The 22977-nt window shown below is 32.2% G+C and overlaps 1 protein-coding gene across 50 annotated transcripts in view; it reads left to right on the top strand.

Moving 5' to 3' along the window:
• LOC124357275 (Down syndrome cell adhesion molecule-like protein Dscam2) overlaps positions 1 to 22977 on the top strand; it is a 231198-nt gene that overhangs the window by 125726 nt on the left and 82495 nt on the right. For 38 of the 50 annotated variants that reach the window (XR_006921931.1, XM_046808888.1, XM_046808894.1 and 35 more), the window contains 6 exons: positions 9070 to 9169; positions 10921 to 11002; positions 13370 to 13627; positions 14370 to 14514; positions 15807 to 16069; positions 16655 to 16816. Coding sequence is in view for 49 of the 50 variants with exons in the window: in XM_046808888.1 (XP_046664844.1) it covers positions 9070 to 9169; positions 10921 to 11002; positions 13370 to 13627; positions 14370 to 14514; positions 15807 to 16069; positions 16655 to 16816 (1010 nt within the window). In the remaining variant the exon portion in view is untranslated. Of the gene's footprint in view, positions 1 to 414; positions 539 to 735; positions 891 to 1270; positions 1395 to 2849; positions 2928 to 3696; positions 4080 to 6383; positions 6505 to 9069; positions 9170 to 10920; positions 11003 to 13369; positions 13628 to 14369; positions 14515 to 15806; positions 16070 to 16654; positions 16817 to 20972; positions 21261 to 22237; positions 22523 to 22977 lie in introns of those variants that run through there. The other 12 variants (XM_046808884.1, XM_046808903.1, XM_046808872.1 and 9 more) reach the window with 9 other exon arrangements.

The raw sequence follows: 22977 nt of genomic DNA, 5'->3' as shown, positions 1-22977 counted from the left end.
CAGGCATTCCCTGTTCCTTCATTCAGGTACCATTAATGTTTCTTAATCTGTTTTGTTACTTTGTTCAACAGAACCTGTTGGAGCTAAGGCTCCGAGTTTTTCAACCAACAATAAAATTAGTTGGTTTTTCTATTCAGTAAAAGGGTCTTTTGCCCTACTTTGTCCTGCACAAGGATTTCCTGTCCCTAGCTTTAGGTAAGAAATTCTTTTTTTAACATTTCAAAATTTTCTTCATTCGCTAATATTTCCCTATTACTGTTCTGGTCTATCATTCTTAATTGTTTACTATTAATCATATATTCGCACAATGAACATTAGTTCTAATTCCAAAAATATGGGTTTTGCATATCAGTAACTAAAATGTTTTGTGAAGCAAAAACAAAACTACAATCTAATGTATTCATTCTTAATCAGAACCTGTTGGTGCCAAAGGTCCAAAGTTTTCAACAGATGACAAAAGTAGCTCTTTTTTCCGTTCAGTGGGTCAAGGCATAGCTCTGCTCTGTCCAGCTCAGGGGTTCCCTGTCCCGATGTTCCGGTGAGTCTTGTAATTAACTATGTTCTCTGAAATAGTAATTTCTATTTTAAATGCAGAACCAGTGGGAGCAAAAGGGCCAGCATTTTCCACAGACAACAAAAGTGGCTTGTTTTTCCGTGTAGTTAATCAGAGTTTTGCTCTACTTTGTCCGGCTCAGGGTTTTCCTGTCCCAATGTTCAGGTAAGTTTTGAAATATGAATGAAATCAGTTGAATGAATCTGTTCTTAGAACCTGTGGGTGTTAAGGCACCAACATTTTCAACGGACACTAAAATTACATCATATGTTCGAAGTTCAGGACAAAGTTTTGCCCTTCTGTGTCAGGCCCAAGGTTTTCCTGTCCCAATGATCAGGTATGAGGTTTTAAACCCTATTATTAGTAACATTTTAAAGAATTTAGTAGATGCTACTTTTTATAGTTTATTACATTAAATTTACACAGTAATTTTAGAAGCATAATCTCAAAATTAAAATTTCTAAAACTTAAGTAAAAAATAAATAAAATAAATATCAAAAATTCAATTTGTGAGATTTCAGAGTCTTGAATTTATTTAAAACATGTATTTTATTAACATCTTATTTTTCTGAAAGATGTGATAGATTCTTTCCAAAAGCCTATGTTAAATTATAAAAAGAGTGTTTCTTGAAGATTTGAATTAAATTTTTAAAGGTGTACTTATCTCAACATTCAGAAATTTAAAAATTACTTACTGTAGTATTATCTTCACCACAGAACCAGTGGGCGTTAAAGCACCAACATTTTCATCTGAAACTTCTATATCATCACTGAAAAGACAAGCAGGTTCAAGTTTGGTTTTGCTATGTCAAGCACAAGCATTTCCTGTGCCAATGATAAGGTGAGTGATATATCATATCTCCCTTAAAAAATCATACATAAAACAAAAAAATATTCATAGAATTTCAAGAATAGTTTTTTTATGTCCTCAAAAGATTTATTGAATAAAATTATTGTACCTTTGAAGATAATTTATTATGTACTTTTTTATTAACTATGCTCATTGATTCTTTTTAAACAGTTACAAGTAATAACGAAAAAAAGTAATCTAATCTACATTAAAGAAGTAATCGTTGCTCCTAATAAAGTGCAAACTTTATCCTTTAATTAAATCTGTGGATATACTTAGACATTCCAAAGCTTCTTATTGGCTGTTTTCATATTAAATTTAAGAAAAAGAATAATTCAATAGTCTCTATAATAAGTGAGAGTATTTAATATTTAATGATTCATATAATCAATAAGAAGATATTTATCTTGAAGTACAGCAGTATAGTAAATAAGAAAACAGTAACTACACATTCATAAACAATACACAATCTCAAAATATTGAATTTGTACTTGTAACTTGAAGATAGATACTTGTTCTTCAAGTATTTTACATATGTATCATCTTTTAACTATAAAAAAGTTAAGGAGATAAACTTCAAAACTCTTAAGCAAAAATAAAAAAAAACTTCAACATTCAGGCTTCGCAGAAATAGTCAATATGGTGAAACAACTTCAAATAATTTCTTTCAATATCAACACCTTTACTGTCAGTCTATGACCTCCCACAGAACCCATAGGAAGTACTCCTCCCCGGTTGCCGCCAAAATCAAAGTTAGATGCCGTGTCGGGAGTAACAAAACAATCCGTAGTTTTGCCTTGTGACGCTCAAGCCAACCCTGTTCCTATTTTCAGGTATGGTAATTGATGATATGGTTCTGATTGATTTCATAGAATTCTGTAAAAAAATACTAATTAATCCCTGATAGAGAAGTAAGAAATTAAGTATTACCTCATGTTGTAAGCTTTACTTTGAAACATACCCAAATGAAACATTTCTCAGCCAATACAAGGTAAGTGGTCAGTTTTCTCTGTAAAGGGAATATCAATAACTTTATATTCAGTGCAGTGGAGTTTGTTTGACTGGTTGTTAATAAAACATAATGCTAAAGTAACAAGTATAAAGTATTTGTTACTTTGTTTTGTATTAAAAATGAAACCAATTCTCTCATTTTATGTTTGTGATAAATGAACATTGTATTTAGTATATATTTAGGTGAAATATGTGTTTAGAATAGTCAGTTCCAATAGGCCACACTGAGAGCGTGATGCAACCCAGTGTGATACCGAAAATGTTGACAATGGCCAGTTTGAGAAATTTACTGAACAAAAAATTGGAATCAAACTTATTGAAATAAATCCAAAAGAACCGCCACCGGTATTTAATCTTCAATGCACTACTTGCATCACGCTGAGAGTAGCGGCAGCAATGCTTGACTATCGGTAAAGTCTGATTTTGTCTGTGCAGAACCTTGCGCCAGGGTTGCGCCAGGGTTGTGCCAAGGTTGTGGTAAGGTGTAGTCTCCCGCCCAGCGCCCTATGGCAGGTAACGGCCACCGCGCCTTGCACTCTCGCACTCACTCGTCACTCGCCCGACCATTTCACCCCATCGCATTCATAAATGTCGCTTCTTAGTTTAGATTCCAATTGCTTTAGCCTGGCCAGTTGTCAACATTTCAGGTACAAGTATATGTTTTTTACCTATGTAAATGGTTTGTTTTAAAAGAAGACACAAATTACCATAGATTGCTAGTAGTAAGTCTAAAGTAAAAAAGTTAATTTTTTTAAAATTTTCATCAAAGATTAAAAGAATTTTGTAATAAAAAAACATTTTACAGTTTTTTAAAATCTTTTTTACTATTAAACGTAGGGATTGACTGATTTTGGGTTACGATGTTTACTTATGCAATTTTTACAATATGCTGATCAAATACCACTGCTCTTATGAGGTCATGGTTTTAATATAGTTACCCAAACAATTTTTATAGTTATTAACATCTTGGACATTTCATAATATTATCTATTTCTGATCCACAGAAGGCAGAGAGAGGTAGAGTTTTTCTTAGGTTACAATGAGTAATACTGTGTACTGTTTGCTTGCATTGGTCTATTTCAAGTTTTCTCTTGCAGATAATATTGTCAGTGCTAGTGCACATACTAGTGTAGTGAAATTTTTACGAGAGCATTATAAAAAGTTACCTAGAAAAAAGCGTATTCTAACACTTTCATTCAAGGTAATAATCCTGAACTATCTTCAGAATTGATTAAGATATATGTGTACCATTTGAAGAGGACAAATATAGTTATCTGAGTCTAAAGGACCTTAACTCAATAAGCTCAATCTTTTGGATGTGTTCTTTTGAATACTGCACTGGACTGAATGTCACTTTGATGAATTTTATAACATCTCCAAGCTCATCTTACTCATGCAATAATTTCTTTTCTTATCTTCATTGTAAATAAAAATCATCTTTAAATTTGATCGGCCTCCCCTAGCATTCATTCAAGCTTCAACTTGTTTTATATCAACATGAATTGAAGGTTTTTAAAAACCAACTGACTTTTCAGAACCAACCAATAATATTGCACCGAAAACGCCTGGTGAAAAATACGAAGGAGGTCGGATTGTATCACATGTAAAATCTTCTACTGTGTATCTCATGTGTCAGGTGGTAGGATATCCAGTTCCAAAATATAGGTAGGTTTTCACTAGTTTGAAATATCACCATATTTTTTAAGTTAGTTCAAAACTTTTCTGTCCAACAATCAGGCTTTAACAGAATTATTCATTTTCCTGTATTTCAGAAACCGTGTTCATGATAATAGCTAGACCACAATTTGATTTTTCAGAACCGACGAATAATATAGCTCCAAAAGTGCCTGGTAAGAAATATGAAGGTGGAGAGATAGTTTCTCGTACAAAAGGGTCTTCAGTTTATCTGATGTGCCAGGTGGTTGGTTATCCTGTACCTCGCTATAGGTAAGAAGTTGACTGCAATAGAGCGTAATTTTACACTTTTTTATATTCATTCAGCTTGAAATGCATCATTGAAGTGGTAATGTCCCTCACCCAACGTTCAGGCTATTATTAAAAACTGTATTCCTCTTTAAACTTGTCTCTTACTCATGTTAGAGCCCACAAACAACATTAAACCTCGCTACTCTGGCATTCAGATTGAAGGAAGTATCGTGCAGAGAGTTCGATCAAACAGATCTGCAGTGATCTTATGCGACGTTTCTGCTTTTCCCATCCCAATATTCAGGTACACAGCATGTAATGGGAACTTATACCATGTGTATATGATGTGTTGCTTGATTTAGAGCCAACAAACAACATAAAGCCCCGTTATGCTGGGATTCAGATTGTTGGAAGTATTGATCAACATGCAGGAACGGGCAAAGCTACTGTCATTTTGTGTGATGTCTCAGCTTTCCCTATTCCAATCTTCAGGTAGATTGCTTAAAAAAGTATTAGGTAGATTACTAAATAATTGTTTTATAATAAACCACCATTATATAAACTAATATTGATTAAAATTAAAAAATAAATTTATTTTTATGTTTGTATAGATTTTTTTGGTGATACATCTTGAAATTCCTAAATCATAATGTACGTTATAATAAGCATAGGCAGATGTTCTGAATACTATATGAATAGTGTAATGACAGTTCAGTGATTCAACTTATTAAAATAAAACTCTAACTTTTAATTCTCAATTCTGGGCGTACATATATAATTTGATATGCTATTTGGATTTCTACATCCTCATGGGAAGGGGTGAGGAATTATGGTCTGTGAAAAGTCTTTTGAGATATCTTGCATTCAAGTGTAGGTCAAGTTGCTAATATCTTCAAAGTTTTGATGAGATAAGAACAATTATATGCAAAAAGATATAATGAAAATACCTTGTAGAAATTAGCAGCCATAAGTTTTTAAATTATGTAATACATAAGCTTTCTATGAAAATAAACAAATTAATTAATTTATGAAAATAGATCTAAAATTATACATACATACATATATAGTACTTTTATGATTCCCAATTGTGATACATAAATTTTAGCATATATATATATATATATATATATATAAGTATATATATATATATAAGTATATATATATGTATATAAGTATATATATATATATATATATATATATATATATATATATATATATATATATATATACTTTGTGTATGAAACATTAGTCTTATGAATCATTTATTCTTAGTCTTATATGAATTTAAAACTCATTCAAAGCATTCATTCAAGATCCATATGGCCACAATGTTTTGGTGAGTTAGTCAAAGAAAATATTTTATATTTTCTTCTAAGGGGATCCTTATTATGCCAGTAGAAGTTTTTTGAGATATAGAAAAGACTTTTAAGGCAAACTTTACTGACCTCTTGACTTCTCAGTTAGAATCACAGCCTTAACCCTATGGTATGGTGAAGGACATAGGGGAACTGAAACACTCAGGTGTGAATTGATAATACCTTTTAAATGTAACATCTCATAAGTTTTATGACAGTAAATAATAGATTACAATGCTTTTAACATTGGTTCTTGTGGGACAAAATTGAAGGTCTTACAAAGTTCTGTCTGCTTTAAAGCTCCAAATTAATATGTGTTGTTTTATATGATGATGGATCACTAAAACTGTATTGCACTGTTTATCTGGATATTTGATCTCCCATTTTTTTGTATTGCTTGATTTTTTAATCATCAACCACTTAAAAAATAATTCAATATTTTGTACAAAACAGCATAAATCTTTCAGAACCAGTATCCAACATAGTCCCTCGTGTTTCTAAGGAAAGATTTGAAGGCAATGTTCTGATGAGTGGGACAACTGCTACACTTTTGTGTCCAGGACAAGGATTTCCTGCACCGTTTTTCAAGTAAAAACCTTCATTCCCAACATTCAAGTTGAAAGTTTTTTTAATCAGTGGTTACTATTGGATCTACAAATTTTCTGAGGTAAGTTTATCTATGATGTAGAGCCAACCAGTAGCACAGCTCCTCGAGTTTCGGAAGGGAGACTTCATGAGAAAACACTAAAAGCTAGGTCAAAAGGAGCTCTTCTCTGTCTTTGTCAAGGATATCCACTTCCAAGCTTCAGGTAAGTTACTGTTCAATTAAATTTTCATTGTAGTTTATTAAAATCCCTCCATTAATCTATACCGTGGATTTAAACCAGGTTTGTATTATTCTTAGACAGTTTAGGTTAGCTTATAAAATGATTCCTGTCGTAAATTTGTGGATGAATTAATTTCCACAAATTTTAGTGATAGGAACTTTTATATTCACTGAGAATCTCATTTTGTTCAATTAGCAATAGACTTGGGGTACTAGAAGCTGAAAACAATAGGATTCTATGCCTGTTCCAAAATATTTTCCCCAAAATTTGACAAATTATGTAAACCTCTCAAAATAAATGGGTGTATTTCTAGAACCAACTGGTGCCACAAGACCCAAAGTTTCCAGAAAGAGTATTGACGTAACTGATGTTGTGAAAGGATCGGCTTTTGTAGGGCTATGTCCCGGTCAGGGATTCCCTGTACCACGATACAGGTAATGGGAGTTTCAGCGGTACTAAGGCTTAATCATAGCTACCATTTTTTTAGTACAGTACGATTTTTTGGGTTTTCTGAATCATTTGAAAACGATTTCTACATTAACATTTTGATGTACATCCCACACAGACTAAATTTACTTTTAATCCAAAACATTTTCCTCCTAAATTTTGTAAACTTTAAACAAGTGGATCCAGTTACTTTAGAAATATAGAACAATGTATTTATTTGCCTACTTATTATAATGGGTTTTATCCATATGATTTCCAGTATTAATACAATTTAGTACATTTGATCCTTCCATGACATATTATACTGTTGTAAACTTGTATAATAAATAAATGTTACTTTTTTGTTGAGTTAGGCATTAAATTTTGGATTTTTAGATTTATTTATTAAGTCTTAGAAACATTGTTAGAACATAATATCTCTCATTGTTTGGATTGCATTTAAACAATTTTATTTTAGTTATAATATTAGATCACTTGCTTTTTTAACGTAGTCAATAAATAATGGCATTTGGTAAATTTTGAAGAGGCAAATTTAAAGCACTTTTAAAATTATACAACCATAATACGAGGGTCGTCCACAAAGTAACCTCCGTTTTGAAATAAAAAATAAACCAGTTGAGATACAAAAAGTTTATTATATAAATGTTAAAACTACAGCTTTTCTCTACTTTTCTACATATTCACCATACAAATTCAAGCACTTATCATATCTTTTAACAGTTTTTGAAATTCCGTCTTTAAAAAAATCTGCCGCCTGAGAACGTAGCCAACCTGTCACAGCGTTTTGAAGCTCTTCATCACTCGCAAACCTCTGAGATGCAAGCCACTGCTTCATGTACGGGAAAAGATAGAAATCACTGGGAGCCAGGTCCGGGCTTTCGGGGGGGTGGGTCAAAAACGTCCCATTTGAACTTTTCCAAAAGTTCTGTTGTTCTTTGAGCTGTATGAAGACAGGGGGTTGTCATGGACAAACACAACACCAGATTTCAGAAGACCATGACGCTTGTTTTGAATCGCTCGTCGTAGCCATTTTAAGGTTTTACAGTAAAAGGTTTCAGGAAAATGATCCAAAAGTTCCGAGATTGTGAAGCGACGGTTCTTGCGAATTTTCTCATCCACTTTGTTCACCAAGTCATCACTGACGAGAGATGGCCTACCACTCCGGTCTTCATTGTGAACGTTCGTTCTTCCATTTTAAAAAAAACGAACCCATTGACGGACTCATAGTGTTTGGGCCATACACCGCACTCAATTCACGATGAATTTTAGCTGCTGTGTAACTTTTTGATCACAGAAATCTTATTACACCACGAACTTCACACTTGGCGGGATTTTCTATCACGGCGCTCATGTTTTTTTGCGTTGTAACAAAAGAACGCGCGATCGCACGATGCTCTCCCTTGCACAGCTAGAAGCGTACTGAACGCTGCGCACACCGATGTGAGAATGGCGGCGCTACCCCCACTACTTATCGCGCCACGCCCAAACGGCGGTTACTTTATGGACGACCCTCGTATATTCTGATAACTAATCACTGCAATAATGAATGCAATTAGTTGTGAACCAATCTAATTAATCTTTTTATCTGTTATGTAAAAGTTTTTGTGAAATTTATAAAGTCTACCCTAGAGCTAATTTAATTCTATTTAATTTTTTTTTTCTGGTTCTCAACAATAAGCTATGTGGAAAATTTATTCAATGTTATTCCAATTAGTGAATGAAGACTTTTAAAACAGCAAAATTAATGCAGAAATATAGGTAGCATATTCCAGTAGTGAATTTTAAGAGGCTCAGAAGAAAATTCTAAATATTCATAAACTATTATAATGGTACCAAAAATATATAGTTCTTATTCAGAATTGAAATAGTTGCGCAAAACAAGACAAGAGTTGAAATATTCCTAGACATGAATTTACTTTTTGAAACTAAGTATATATGAGTATGAGCAGTTATGTACCTTTTCTTAACTATATATTTTTTATCAACTAATCAGAATAGTAAAAGTTTATTGATCTTTCAAATCAGGCTATTTGAATTTGATATTCTAGTTTTAAAAAACTTGTTAGGCCTGCAAATGTTAATTTACATATTTTGTTTCAGGTGGTACAAATTTATTGATGGCACAACACGAAAGCAAGCAGTTCAGATGGATGACAGAGTGAAACAAGTGTCAGGGACTCTCATCATTAGAGAAGCCAAGGTAGCTTCAATTTTTATAACTTGTATAACATACTCATTTCCTAGAGTTTGTGTACCCGTGTTAAAAATGTTTAAGTTTTTATTCTCTGAACGTATGATATAATAATTGTTTCTTTCTATGTTTTCTTTGAACTTAATGTAAATATTAGGTCTTAAGTTTTCTGCATAGCTGATTCGCCAGGTCTGTAAGTGGAACATTTATCAAAGTTTTCCCAGTTTCTTGTGCATATTACTTCATTCATTTTCTAATGAGCCAAACACAATTAATTTGTTTTCGTATAAGAAGTAAAAAATACATACACAAAAAACATCCATGCTCTTAGAAAGGTCATAACATAAATAAAAACATCTTTTATATTACATTTTTATGTTTTTTTTTTTTACTGACAAATTAATTCCTTAAATTATCGAAGGTATTTTGAAGATATTAAGTTCCTGTGTAGTCTAATGCTTTTTAAATTTTCAAACAGTACTTACCAGGATATCAACAACATGTCCATACATAATGCTGTACAAGGGGTATCTAGCCAAAAAATCTTTGGCTTATCTAAATAAAAGTGAAAAATATCAACACAACAATTAATACTATACAACATTACAGTACCTTTATCTACTTTTCAGTAGATTTGCTGTTCAACAACCATGCTGGTAACATGGAAGTTTTTCAATGTGTATATTATACTCTTCTATTTCCAAATATCTGAGCCAACATGTAATTACTTCTTTGAGTTCTTCATTGATTCTATAACCTTACTCAACAAAAATTCGTACTCAACAAAAATTAGTTCAGTTTCAGAATGAGATGAAAATTGTTCAATGCCAGATCAGGACTTTAAATAGGATGTTCACATATTTTTTGTATTAGACTAAGCTCTTCTGTATAAGGCAAATGCATCAGGGCAGGTGTTGTTATAAGTAAAAAATTCTTTCACCAATAATATTCCATATTTTCACCTTTTATTTGATAAACATTGCTTGTCATTAAAAAGGATTTCACAATAGGTCAATAAACAATAGATTAAATCAGAAGTTAATCTGCACTTTTATGAAGTTTATGGGTGTTTCTTATGTGTGGGGGACGGGGGTAGCCAAATGGTTATACAAAGGTTTTTGCTTGATGCCAATTTGTTAAAATAAAATGAATTACAGATTTTACACAATTCCTTGTGAAGTTAAACATTAGCTGATACAATAGTATAATGTGGTACCTAAAAACTGTTAAGTTTCATACTTTTAATTAGTCCTTAGAGAAATTCAGTTTTGTCAGAGTTACATGTCATACATAGTTACATAGAACTACTTTTTTTTAATCTGGATATGGAAATTCCAGATAGCACTATTGGAACTAGAGTTTTTAATGCAGAAAAGCTAGTTGACATTACTTGTCATTAAATTAGATTAATGAATCTTAAAAAACATCCTTTATGGATGCAATGACTTGGAATTTAATATCAGCGTCTTATATAACCATCATACCTAAGCTGATATAATTCTGGAGTATGTGAACCTTCAGGTTCAGAACGTAGACAGAAATGATAAAAATTGAGCATCAACTAAGAAACCAATTTCTATTTTTGTCTAATATGAAGGAGATTTTAGAAAGAATTCTGTGCTTGATATACACACCCAAACTAAACCAATGAACACAAATCAGCCAATCAGGAGATTATGTCTGTATAGTGGTTGTTCGTGTGTAGTAAATAAGATGACTAACCAAAAGTACCATAACTGACTTGTCCGTTTGACTTGCAGGTGGAGGACTCTGGCAAGTACTTATGTGTTGTAAACAACTCAGTGGGTGGAGAGAGTGTCGAGACTGTACTTACTGTTACTGGTGAGTGTACATAGATATAATAGTACGTTATACTTGGTAGCTCACTTGAATGGAACTTCCAGAATTTTGAAGTTATGTGTTTGGTACATTGGTGCTACTTAGAGTGATGTAACAAAAACATATGAAGTTCCCAAATTTGTTTATATGTGACAAAGTACTTCATTTCCATTCTCTTAGACAAAGAAGTTTACAAATTATTAACCACTCTACTCACTGTAAGTGCACAAAATTCAGTAATTCAGGGGTTTAAACTACATATTAAATTTTTAAAGACAAAATACTTGTTATTGTATTTTAAGAGGATGAAACAAAAAATAATTTTCTTTAAGAAAAGTTCTTACCATAACTAAGAAATAAATAGAAAATTAACCTTGGTCAGGTAGATACTGTGAAAGTTCAAGCAATTTAGCACATTAGTTGATAAATAAGTGCTATATGCAACCTATTAAAACAATTTCATATAATTATGTGAACTCCAAATTTTCATTTAGTCCTTAATATGTATAATTTTTAGATTCAATTGATGTAATTTTATTGTTTACAAAAGAAATGTTCAACTCTCTTTCTGTATTTCGACAGACCTACTCTTTTGTTCAGTACAATTTGGTCTTTACTTGATTACCATTTCTAACTCACTGTCATGTTAGTAGCAATGGAACAGTGGAGAAAATTGTATGTTAACTGTAGAAAAATAGTTTTAGAGAATTTGTTTAGCTCAAATGTAGCGGATGGATTTTTAACTTTGATATTACAGTAAAATCCCTTATATCCTACTATACAGACAGGACCAGTCCACGGTGGGAATGGCAAAGTCAGATAACTCTTAGGACATAAAAAACTCTTTTCCAAGCAATAACATCTATATACTTGACAAATACACTCATAATAATATAAACAGAATTGTAAATAACATTTAGCTACAAACTAAAGTATATATTGTACTTTATATAGTAATGAAGAAAGTCTGGACTTTATATAACATGTGAATACTGTTTTGTAAAAACTTTTTTATTATTTTCTATTGTTCAATTGTATACATTTTTTATTGTTTTTTTTTGTGATGATTAAAACCCTTTGTTCTGTTACTTGCTGACTGGGATTTATTTTTCATTCCAAATACATAACTTATTAACAAGTTATCTGTTTTGCAAATAATATTTTGTTTGCAGTTAATATCTTCTATATTAATGTCCGTACATCACCACGACTCTGTTTCATCTATTCGCCAACAACGATCATCTTTGCATTAAGCAAAGTACAAAACCTAAAACATTTTTTAGGGATAGATCACCAAATTAACAAATTATTGTCACTATTATTCTGTTTGTATTGGTCTTGATGTTTCCAGACAAAATTGTCTTAATTTTTTACAAGTATTGTTATGTATTAAAATTGCTTTGGTTGCTGAACATTACATACACAATTAAGTAAGATTATTGTTGTAAAAACTTTTTTCTTCAATCTATGCATATATTTCACAGCTTAATTAGCAAAATATGTCCAAATATATTGATTTGTAAAAATGTTGCTATTTGGAATGGATGTTAAAAACTCTATTGAAGGCACAGATTTTTGCTACAAAGGTCATTGAAAGTTACCAACAGGCTCTAATATTCATTATACCTCAGCAATAGACCTGAATGATGAAATACTCACAGTGTATGCACTACACAATCATGCTAAAAAACGGTTTCCATAAGGAATGCATGATATTGTGCTGTCCCAAGCTTCATGGCTACTAAAATGGCATTCGGTATGGTGAAATGGTAGTTGTGCACCATCATCACTCAAGAATGTCTGCAAGCACAGCTATTCAAATAGTGTCACAACTATTTGCTTGTTTGCTGGATACTCTATGAGAAAACTATCATTAGACTATATAAAAACAAGCAAACGATTCTGAACGAATTCAATTTCTACATTAAATGTTCCAAAACCCTTCTTGCATATAGAGATTTTTGCAGTAGAAGAGCGTTGAAGGTTTTTATAAAAATATCATTTCTCTGTTTCTGAAAATTGTTATATATACTGGTGACAGTGATCCGATAGTTGTATAATATGACTTATAACGTCTTAAAGTTGGACATTTCTTGTTAAAAAAGAAAATATTTGTCATAGTGGAAATAAAATAAATATAAAGTAGATTTAAAATAGAAAAACACATTTTTATAAATATCTGTATATTGTAACTGGTATGTTTAAGTTGTTTTTGGTGATTTTGTGTTTGAGGCTTGGGAATAAGAATGAACCAGACCATTACATAATTATAATACACCTTTAAACAGTTCTAGTTAGAAAAGAATGGATTTTCTAAGTTGATAGCTGGTTTCAAGTAGAATGCCAATGAAACATGGATTTTTATTGCAGCACCCTTATCAGCAACAGTGGAACCAACAACACAGACAGTGGACTTTGGACGGCCGGCCGTACTTACATGCAACTATGAGGGCAATCCAGTAAAGACCATCTCATGGCTCAAGGATGGCAAGACAGTGGCTGGTCACGAGGAGCCTGTGTTGCGGATAGACTCTGTACGCAAAGAAGACAAGGGCATGTACCAGTGTGTGATACGTAACGAGCAGGAGAGCGCACAGGCCAGTGCAGAACTCAAGCTAGGCGGTCGATGTGAGTTACATATGGCAGTATGGTACAGTTTTAAACAATAGTTATACTGAATAAAATTATCCCACTTTAAGGAATCTGTAGAGATTCTGATGAAGCAAAATAACATACTTTAAAATTTGTAGTTCCAGAATCTTTTCTGAAGTTGAAATATTTTAGTGTTGTCATAATTAGTACAGATTATATTTTATCCATTTACTGATCAAGTATTTATGTTATGTATATTTGTAGTATTTTTAATTGTAAAAATTTAGTTTTTAACATACATATTTTAGGATTTATACTTCATACAAAATATTTAAAGATATTTTAACATTGTAAAGTATACAACTTGAAAACTGTAGGGCACATTTTGTTTTACAAAATCATTTTTTGAATTATGCTTATTCACTAAAGTAATGATTATTACTTTTAGTTAATGATTTTAATAATTTTTTAGTTGTCTGTTACAAGTTAATATTAAGTGTTGTTTGCGTACATGGCTTTGCAATAAACTTGTACAGCAAATAAGATTTTGGGAAATAGAACTTTATACTTAAAATACTCTGGGCTGTCTTAAAATTAAATATAAAAAATGTGTGATAAAATGTTGACTTCTGAAATTTCTGTTAACAATAGTTCTGAATTATAGCTTTTTACATCATCATCCCTGATACATAAACAACTGAAAGACCTCCTGATGTATAACTGTAAGTCATTATTATCCAAAGTTTTGAGGTATAATTCCAGTCTTGCTTGTTTGTAGTCGAACCTCCACAGATAAAACATGCCTTCAACGAAGAGACGATGCAGCCTGGACCATCTGTGTTCCTAAAGTGTATAGCAACTGGAAACCCCTCTCCTGAGATAACATGGGAACTGGATTCCAAGAAACTGTCCAACACTGAGAGGTATATTTGTGAGATAGCATTTCTAGACTTAGACTTCCTATCATATATAACACTAGAGTTTCTACATATTTTGAATAAAATGACGAATAATGCTGAGATAAAGTAAAAAGAGCTATGTTCGAGAAATGTTGAAGTCAAAAATAAAGATATTAATTTGATGAAAAATTCTTTTTAGTATAAAAATATATTTAGTTTGTAATATTCAGAACACCACTGAATCTTTGAATCATAAAATTTGATGAGAAGCTATAAATTAGGAATATGTTTTTTGTTAAAGTTAACTATATAATTATATCATAAAGTTAATCCTCTTTGCACAATGTTACATATTTATTATTTTATATTTGTGTGTGTGTGTGCGCGCGCACGCGCATTATTGTTTTGAACACAGAGCAAAGAGGGTTAACTTTGTGATACAATTCATTGTTTATTAAATGGAGGAAAATGATAATGATCTATTCATAGAAATTTGTTGATAAACCTATACCAAGGGAAAGAAAACAAGTAAGGTACAAATGTTTCTTGATTAAAAATATTCTATAATTATTCTGAAATAAAATGTACAAACTAACAAGAAATCAACCAGAATTTCCAAAATATATATAATGGAATTGGTTAAATCAAACTTCAAGGGGCAGATCAAAAAATTTGAATTACATGTGTCATAAAATAGGCTGAAAGTATAATTTTAACAAGACAGCATCAAGGCAGTGAAGGCTAAGTAAAGACATTGCGATAAGAAGTGGTGGGGGATGGAACATTGACTTTGGTAAGTGCAAGGCAAAGTACGGAGACATTCAAATTACTGACATTGTTAAATTTATGAAAATCAAACAGGGCTGTGGTAGATTGTTAAATTTATGAAAATCAAACAGGGCTGTGGTAGATATGGTGGTGAGGTGCTCTACTCAGTCAGTACGGCAATAACCCTTTATCTCAAACTAATATTCATTTGTAAAAATTAATATTATTTATAGAAAGGAGTTTACGTTGTAGTGTAATATCTGCTTTTATGAAAATAATCAATTATAAAAACAATATAGTCTAAGAAAATATTGTGAAACAAACTTTTAAGTTGCTTTTATCTAAAATCACATGAAAGGGACAAATTTAAAAATTATAAAAAGTTGAGATCCGTACATTATAATTTGAATTTTCAATAATGTGAATTTTACATGGTCTTTCACAAATGCTTAGATTTTTAGGCAGATCCAGTCATTATTATTTCCATGTGATATGTAAAAATGCCTGTGATATGACTAAGTGAGAGTAAACCACAAAACATTGCGCAGGTTGCAGGTAGGACAGTACGTAACAGTGAACGGGGACGTGGTTTCGCACCTAAACATTTCATCTGTACACACCAATGACGGCGGGTTGTACAAATGTGTGGCCACCAGCAAGGTGGGATCTGCTGAGCATGCGGCCAAGCTAAACGTGTACGGACTGCCATTTGTGCGGCCGATGGAGAAGAAGGCGATAGTTGCAGGAGAGACACTGGTTGTTACTTGTCCCGTCGCTGGGTACCCTATCGAGAGCATCGTGTGGGAGAGAGGTTAGTGGTGGCACTATATCAGGATTCATATGTTAGTCTTAACACTAGATTTAGTTAGTAAATAAGACAAGGTTTTATTCTATGTTTAATATAATTTTTAATACACGGAGTAAAATGCTTAGATCTACATTAATACGGCCAGATGTCATCATTCATGGGAGTGCTTTCTCATCTACTCATATAGATTTTATAAAGAGACACTTAAATCCAAGCGTCATACATGTAAATAAATTGAAAATTAGCATCAGTTAATCATATACAAATCCTTAAGGTGAGGACTATATCCAGTTATCTGGCAATCGGCTTTTAAGTGTATCAAGTTAGGGTCCTTTTGATATCCTTCCATTTTGAACTGTACTAAAATTAGAGTGGGTGACAATAAATTTATTTCTTGACAATATTACTGCAGTGCTTTCCTAATGCCTGTGCCTATTCTGTTGGTTTTATGTATTTATTGAGTAAACCTTCAGTCTTTGATTTTCTGTTTAGTTATTTTCTATATTTAAGATTATTTGTGTTGTTCACTTTATAAACATTTCTGGGCTAATGATATGTGGAAAATATATGTTTGATCTTTACTTTCAGATCAGAGACAGTTGCCGATCAACAGAAAGCAGAAGGTTTTCCCCAACGGAACTCTGATCATAGAGAATGTTGAGAGACTGAGTGATCAGGCCACTTACACCTGTGTCGCTCGTAACGCTCAGGGCTACAGTGTCAGAGGCACATTAGAGGTTCAAGTCATGGGTAAGTTAATCAAGCAATTCTATCAAACAGTATAATCTCACCTGGTCTTATCACTTTCAATTGTTCTAAGTTTACAATTAATTTCTTCTATAAAATTGAAATTATTTTTACTAAAAACTTTGTTTTTTCAACAGGCACAAGATGAAATTAATTCATTAACATAAAAACTGATTAATGATTTATTTATATTTGAGAATGAACCAATAACATTGGTTGTAAATAAATTTGAAAAGGGGAGACCAGATGAGATTATTTTATTCTAAATCAATCAACAATTTTAATAAATCTTTAAACTTAATTCTTAAAAATTACTTAATTCATAACTTTTTTATTTGGAAACTAATAAAATTTCGCTTTTAAAAATTAGGATATTACAGTTTTTTTTTCATTACTCACTAATAGTATTTTCAAGAATAGCATTTGTATTGAACAATTTAAAGCTATGTTTATGGATTCGTGGTTTTGTTTGGTATTCTTTGTAATAAAAAGTTTCTTAGTAAATGAAAGCTATTTATACCAAACTTATTTGTTTATGTTGATTGATTTAAATATAATTAGTACTATTTCTGCAAATATTCAGAAAGCATATCACTGGTAATAAAATTGATTAATAAAACATGTTATAATGTTAAATAAACAAATGAGTCCTTGGCCAATAAAAGTGGTTTCATTGATGTTAATAATCCTATTAAATCCTTTTAATATTAATCATTTAAAAAATGTCAGTCATATTGCAAAATAAATTCTGTCTTGGACACATATATCCTGTTCTTATGACATTTTAATTTAATGAGTGTCATGACAAAGAAAACAATGTTATTGAAGTATTTTGTCAACCAAATAGATAAAATTGATAAATTTGCATTTTGATTAAAAAAAGTGATATGCTTTTCAATTGATTTGTACTAGCTATTCATGTTCTATTGTTAAAAATGAAAAACGAAGCTTCAAGTTGGTCACCGTACAAGAGGCAGTAATTTGATGTAACATCAGTTGGTAAGTCATTTTGTATCAGATGCTTGCAAGGGATTGTTGTTGGCTCTAAAATTGCAGTTGTTTGTGTGATGCGTTGATCAGTTAGGGTCTGAACTCAGGATATTTCATCAGGATTATTGCTCTACAGGTTTTTAGATTGTTGCTCAGGCTGTTTGGTCATATTTACTTTGTTGATGACTACAAATTCTATCTGGGCAGATAAAATCTGTATTTTATTACTCATTGAAATGTCATTTTTTTCAACTGCACTCTTTTTTTTAGAAGCACTTCAATATTTGTTGAATGTTATTACAGAGTTGCCATTTGTTTAGAAAATAAGACTTTATGCTTTGAATAATTGATTTGTTCCCATTATAGTGATGAGGAAATTCTTAAGAACATTTTAGAAACACTTATGTTACAGATTCCTGTAAATGTGTATTTAATTTTTAAAATGGCAACTCTGGTCAACACAAACTAGTGTCTACTAATAACTCTGCGTGGCTTTGGCTGTTGTATGTGTGTGTATGTATCTTACACACACACACATACACATATATACAAAGGAAATTAAGTGAACAACTTCCATCAACACTGCCGATACATGTTTTTTGCAAACATATGTTTGATGGGAACTCCTCCATTAACCATGCCATCTATGAATGTGTATCAGTTAAGTCTACATAATTGTCTATCTATTATGATCAATCGTTCTTGCCTTAATGAAATGATTAGTTCAAATTTTACTTCTATGCAACATAAAATATTTGTTTACAAATTTTAAATATATTACATTGTGAACTACAGTATATATATATATAATTATATATATAATATATATATATATATATATATATATATATATATATATATATATATATATATATATATATATATATATATATATATATATAAATCAGTCCAAGGATTAATTAATTAACCTAATGTACAATTTTAAGTTATTCATTGTTTTTATTTTAAACTTAAGTTTTGATTTTTAAATTATGCTTTGTAATAATCTTGAAATTTTGAATTTATGAAGTATAAAAATCAAATATTTACTAAAAAATAAATTGAGCACAAATTAGATAACATTTACTTAATTTGAATAATGAATTGGATAAAAGTGTAACTTCTAGCTCATAATAAATTAAATAATTTAAAATAATTATTAAGTTTTAAAAATTATATTACAAATATTTTACAATAAATATTAATGTAGCTGAATGGAGAATGAGGAACAATATGAAAAGTTAATATAATTTTGAGGGTTGGCGGTAGATGCACTGTGCGTTCGTTCTGCTGCCTTGCACTTGTTTCCAACTTGCCACCCTTTCTTTGTATTCACTGGCTTGTGAGTGACTACATGAATTGGTTCTCAAGTACTGACTGACTTGGATTATAGTTTGTATTAAACTGAAAAATCATTGATAAGGGCTTTTCATCTGCATTTCAAACATTATAAAATACTTTAAATACCCTTTTAAAATTTTTGAGCTATTGGAATAATTTTAGGTATTTCTTTTGTCTGCTTAAAAATTGAAAAGTAAAAATTAAATGTAAAACTAATTTGAAATAAAAGCTTTTTTATTAGAAGAGAGATTCATTTTGATAGATTATCTTAATGATTCTCGAGTATATTTTATATTGTCTCTGGTCTCTGTGAACCAGTTCCTCCAGTGATTGCTCCATTTGCATTTGAACGATCGCCGATGAATGCGGGTGGGTTTGCCATGCTTCACTGCACAGTGCCTCATGGTGACCTGCCGCTCAACATCAACTGGTCATATCCCAACAGCGTGTCACGTCCCTTGGTAACGGTCACGCAAGTCGCGGAGAGGGTTGTTATGCTGACTATAGAGTCACTCTCTGCTCGTCATGCCGGGAACTACACCTGTCATGCCAGCAACCGTGGTGGATCTGCCGTCTTCACTGCCGCCCTTGATGTCAACGGTCGAACCACAATCTTCTTGTATTGCTTGGTGTATCTACCTTTCTTTTCGTTTTGTTCCAATCTTTCTCCTTGTTAAACCTTGATAAAATTTTCACAACTCTCCTCAAATATTTTTAGGATATCTTAAAAATTCCACTTATTTTTCATCAGTTCAATTACAGTTAGGCATCTTCGATGACTTGACAGTTTAAAAATTCTCTTGAACACAGTTATTTAATGCTTTACCTTTTTATATTTTCTTCCAGCAAAATACAAAATTAGTCAACATAATAATACTAATATTTTATTATGCAGTAAGTTTGATAACTTTTCAATTGAACCATTTACAGTATCACACAACTATATATTGATACCAGTATAATTAATTGACCTGATTTGCATGTTCAAGACTTATAAAAAATATAGAATCCTTTGGAATCTAAGTTAATTCTGTTAAAGTTCCACCTTCCATTTCACCGTTCACGTTTGGAGCATTGCCAATGAATGCTGGAGGCTTTGCTCTAGTCCAGTGCGCTGTGACAACAGGAGACTTACCACTCAATATTACATGGAAGTATCCGGGAGATCACCAGGTTACATCAGTCCGGGATTCTCAGCGACCCAAGGTCACAGTCACCAGAATGGCAGACAGGGCGGTCATGCTGTCCATTGATGTTTTAACAGCAGACCATGCTGGAAACTATACCTGTGTTGCAACAAATGCTGCTTCTACGACCTCTTACACAGCTGAACTTCACATTAATGGTCTTTCTTCGGATTTTTCATAATTGTAATAGTTTCTGTGTAGTTTAGTTCTCAGTAGGTCTTTTTCTTTTCTGCACTCTTTCACCTCAAAATACCTGACACTATGAGCCTTTTCTGAGTTTTTTTATTTTAGCTGAACCGCGTCATATATAGAAGTATATCCACCATAATGTCATCTTTTGATATCTGAGAACACTTCACTCATAATTTCTTATTCAAAACAGTAATACACAATTAGTTTCAGTAATTTTAATTTGTCTGTTAATAAATAGCTTCAGTTAACATTCTTAATGGTGCTTTAAATCTGTATAAACAATCTATCCGTCTTAGGAAATTTGGGATTTTTTTCTTTGAAGTATTATAATGATTGTTATTATTTTGTAACTTTGAATTTAGAATATTTTTTAAACATATGTTTATTTATGATAGAAATTTCTTTACAAAACCAATTTTGCTTTAAAAAGTATTAGTTTTGTTGTACAGTTCCTCCGAAAATATTGCCCTTTACGTTTGGAGACCGACCACTAAACTTTGGACAGCTAGTGACTGTACCATGCGCTGTAGTAGAAGGAGATGCTCCGATCACATTACAGTGGCACTTTAATGGCCAGACCATTGCTTCCCGTCACCGTATCACTGTAGTCCAACTGGGGGATCGCAATGTCATACTCAGCATAGCGTCTGTGGATGAAAAACACGTCGGAAACTACTCTTGTATAGCTCGCAATCTCGCAGGGTACCATGAAATTACCGATACACTTTATGTCAATGGTAACTCTATGCTTCATCTATTTTATTCATAACTGCACAAATGTTAATGATGCACTTTTTGTTTAGTTTTGCAAGCTTTGTCCGGTGCTTAAGTTGTTTCCAATTTTTGTTCTTTTCTGTCTTCTATATCTCCTCTACTAACCATATACCTCAGTAGGTGAGTGAATCCTGAGTAGGATTAGTGGCTTTGGACTTGGAGAAAATAGAGCAGTCAATTAGAGAAGAAATTTCAGACTTTAAGATCTCAGAAATCTTATTTGATTCTAATTATATTTCTGTCAAGTTTTGCCGCACATCTCTCCATTTGGATTTGAGGGCAAAGCCAACTCCGGTGATAGTGTGCAACTGACATGTTACGTGGCGAAGGGGGATTCTCCGCTCTCAATCTCATGGAGTTTCCGCGATCAGCCACTGTCCTCCCATCTTGGCATTTCCACAACCAAAATTGGTGACCGAACCAGTCTCCTCACCATATCCTCCGTGATGGCAGGACATGCTGGGAACTATACTTGCAGCGCCACTAACAGAGCTGGTTCCGCTAACCATAGTGCCACATTGTTTGTAAATGGTAGTTTACAGTCATTTGTTGTTTAGAAACTATTCAATTTGCAAGTCTTGTCTGGTATTGAGCTTGTTCTTTTGTCAGTATTAAATTTTAAGTTAGTTTTTGTATTGGTCTAACCCACCATACTCCTTTATTTTACTTGTTCATTTAGTGATTATAGGTTTACAAATTTGGCAATGTATAAAGCTTATATTTTTCTTTATTTAATCTCAGAAAAATTTAGATTATAAAAGTAAAAAATTAAAAACTGAATGAGACTATAAAAGTAAAAAATTAAAAACTGAATGAGACTGTTTTCTGTTAAAAGTATATCTACATAATTGCTTAAACTTTTATATATTTTTCAGTTTTAAACATTTTTTTAATATGTTATGCTTTTAATTTCTCTAACACTATGAACCCTGATCTTTAGTACTACCACATATAATGCCCTTTTCACCTGAAGAGGAGATTATGGCTGGAGAAAGCATCCAGCTGACTTGTCACATATCTAAGGGTGATAGACCTCTCCAGATCCGCTGGAACTTCCACGGAGAAGAACTCTCCAGCCACCTGGGCATTACAACTACTAAGGTTGGGGATAGGACTAGTATGTTGAACATTTCTCCAACGATGGCAGCACACTCAGGAAACTACACTTGTACCGCTACCAACCGCGCAGGCAGTTCCAGTTATACTGCAACGGTTCATATAAATGGTATTTCGTGTTCTTGTAGTTGTTTGTTCTCTTCTTAACCACTAACGACGGAAGTGCACTTGAAAATTTGGACCAAGGGGCTCTACTCACATAGTATAAATTTTATTTGTGCTTTCCTTCTGAGTTTTAATCATATCTTTAGAGATTCTGTTTAGAAGTTAAAATCCAAATTTCTACGAATTTCTATTAGTTAATTAAAATGTGACTTGACTTATGAATGAAAATCCCTGAAATCTAAATGAGCTTCTACTTGGTCTGAATTGTAAATCTTGGTACTCTGCTCTGCTAATAGTCTGTCTCATACTCTCCATTCAGAATGTCCGCACAATCATTCACGACATAACCTCTTCATCTTTCTCTGTCAGATGTCATCTACCTCTTCACCAGCTTCCTAAAAATCCTATATTTGTACACTTTTGTTATTTAGTCTCAGAATTGGTGTTGTCAAAGAGAAA

Source organism: Homalodisca vitripennis, chromosome 3, assembly GCF_021130785.1.
Source record: "Homalodisca vitripennis isolate AUS2020 chromosome 3, UT_GWSS_2.1, whole genome shotgun sequence".
In the NCBI taxonomy this organism is placed as follows: Eukaryota; Metazoa; Arthropoda; class Insecta; order Hemiptera; family Cicadellidae; genus Homalodisca; species Homalodisca vitripennis.
Note: the sequence above shows the minus strand (reverse complement) of the source record. Positions and strands in the feature narration are given on the sequence as shown.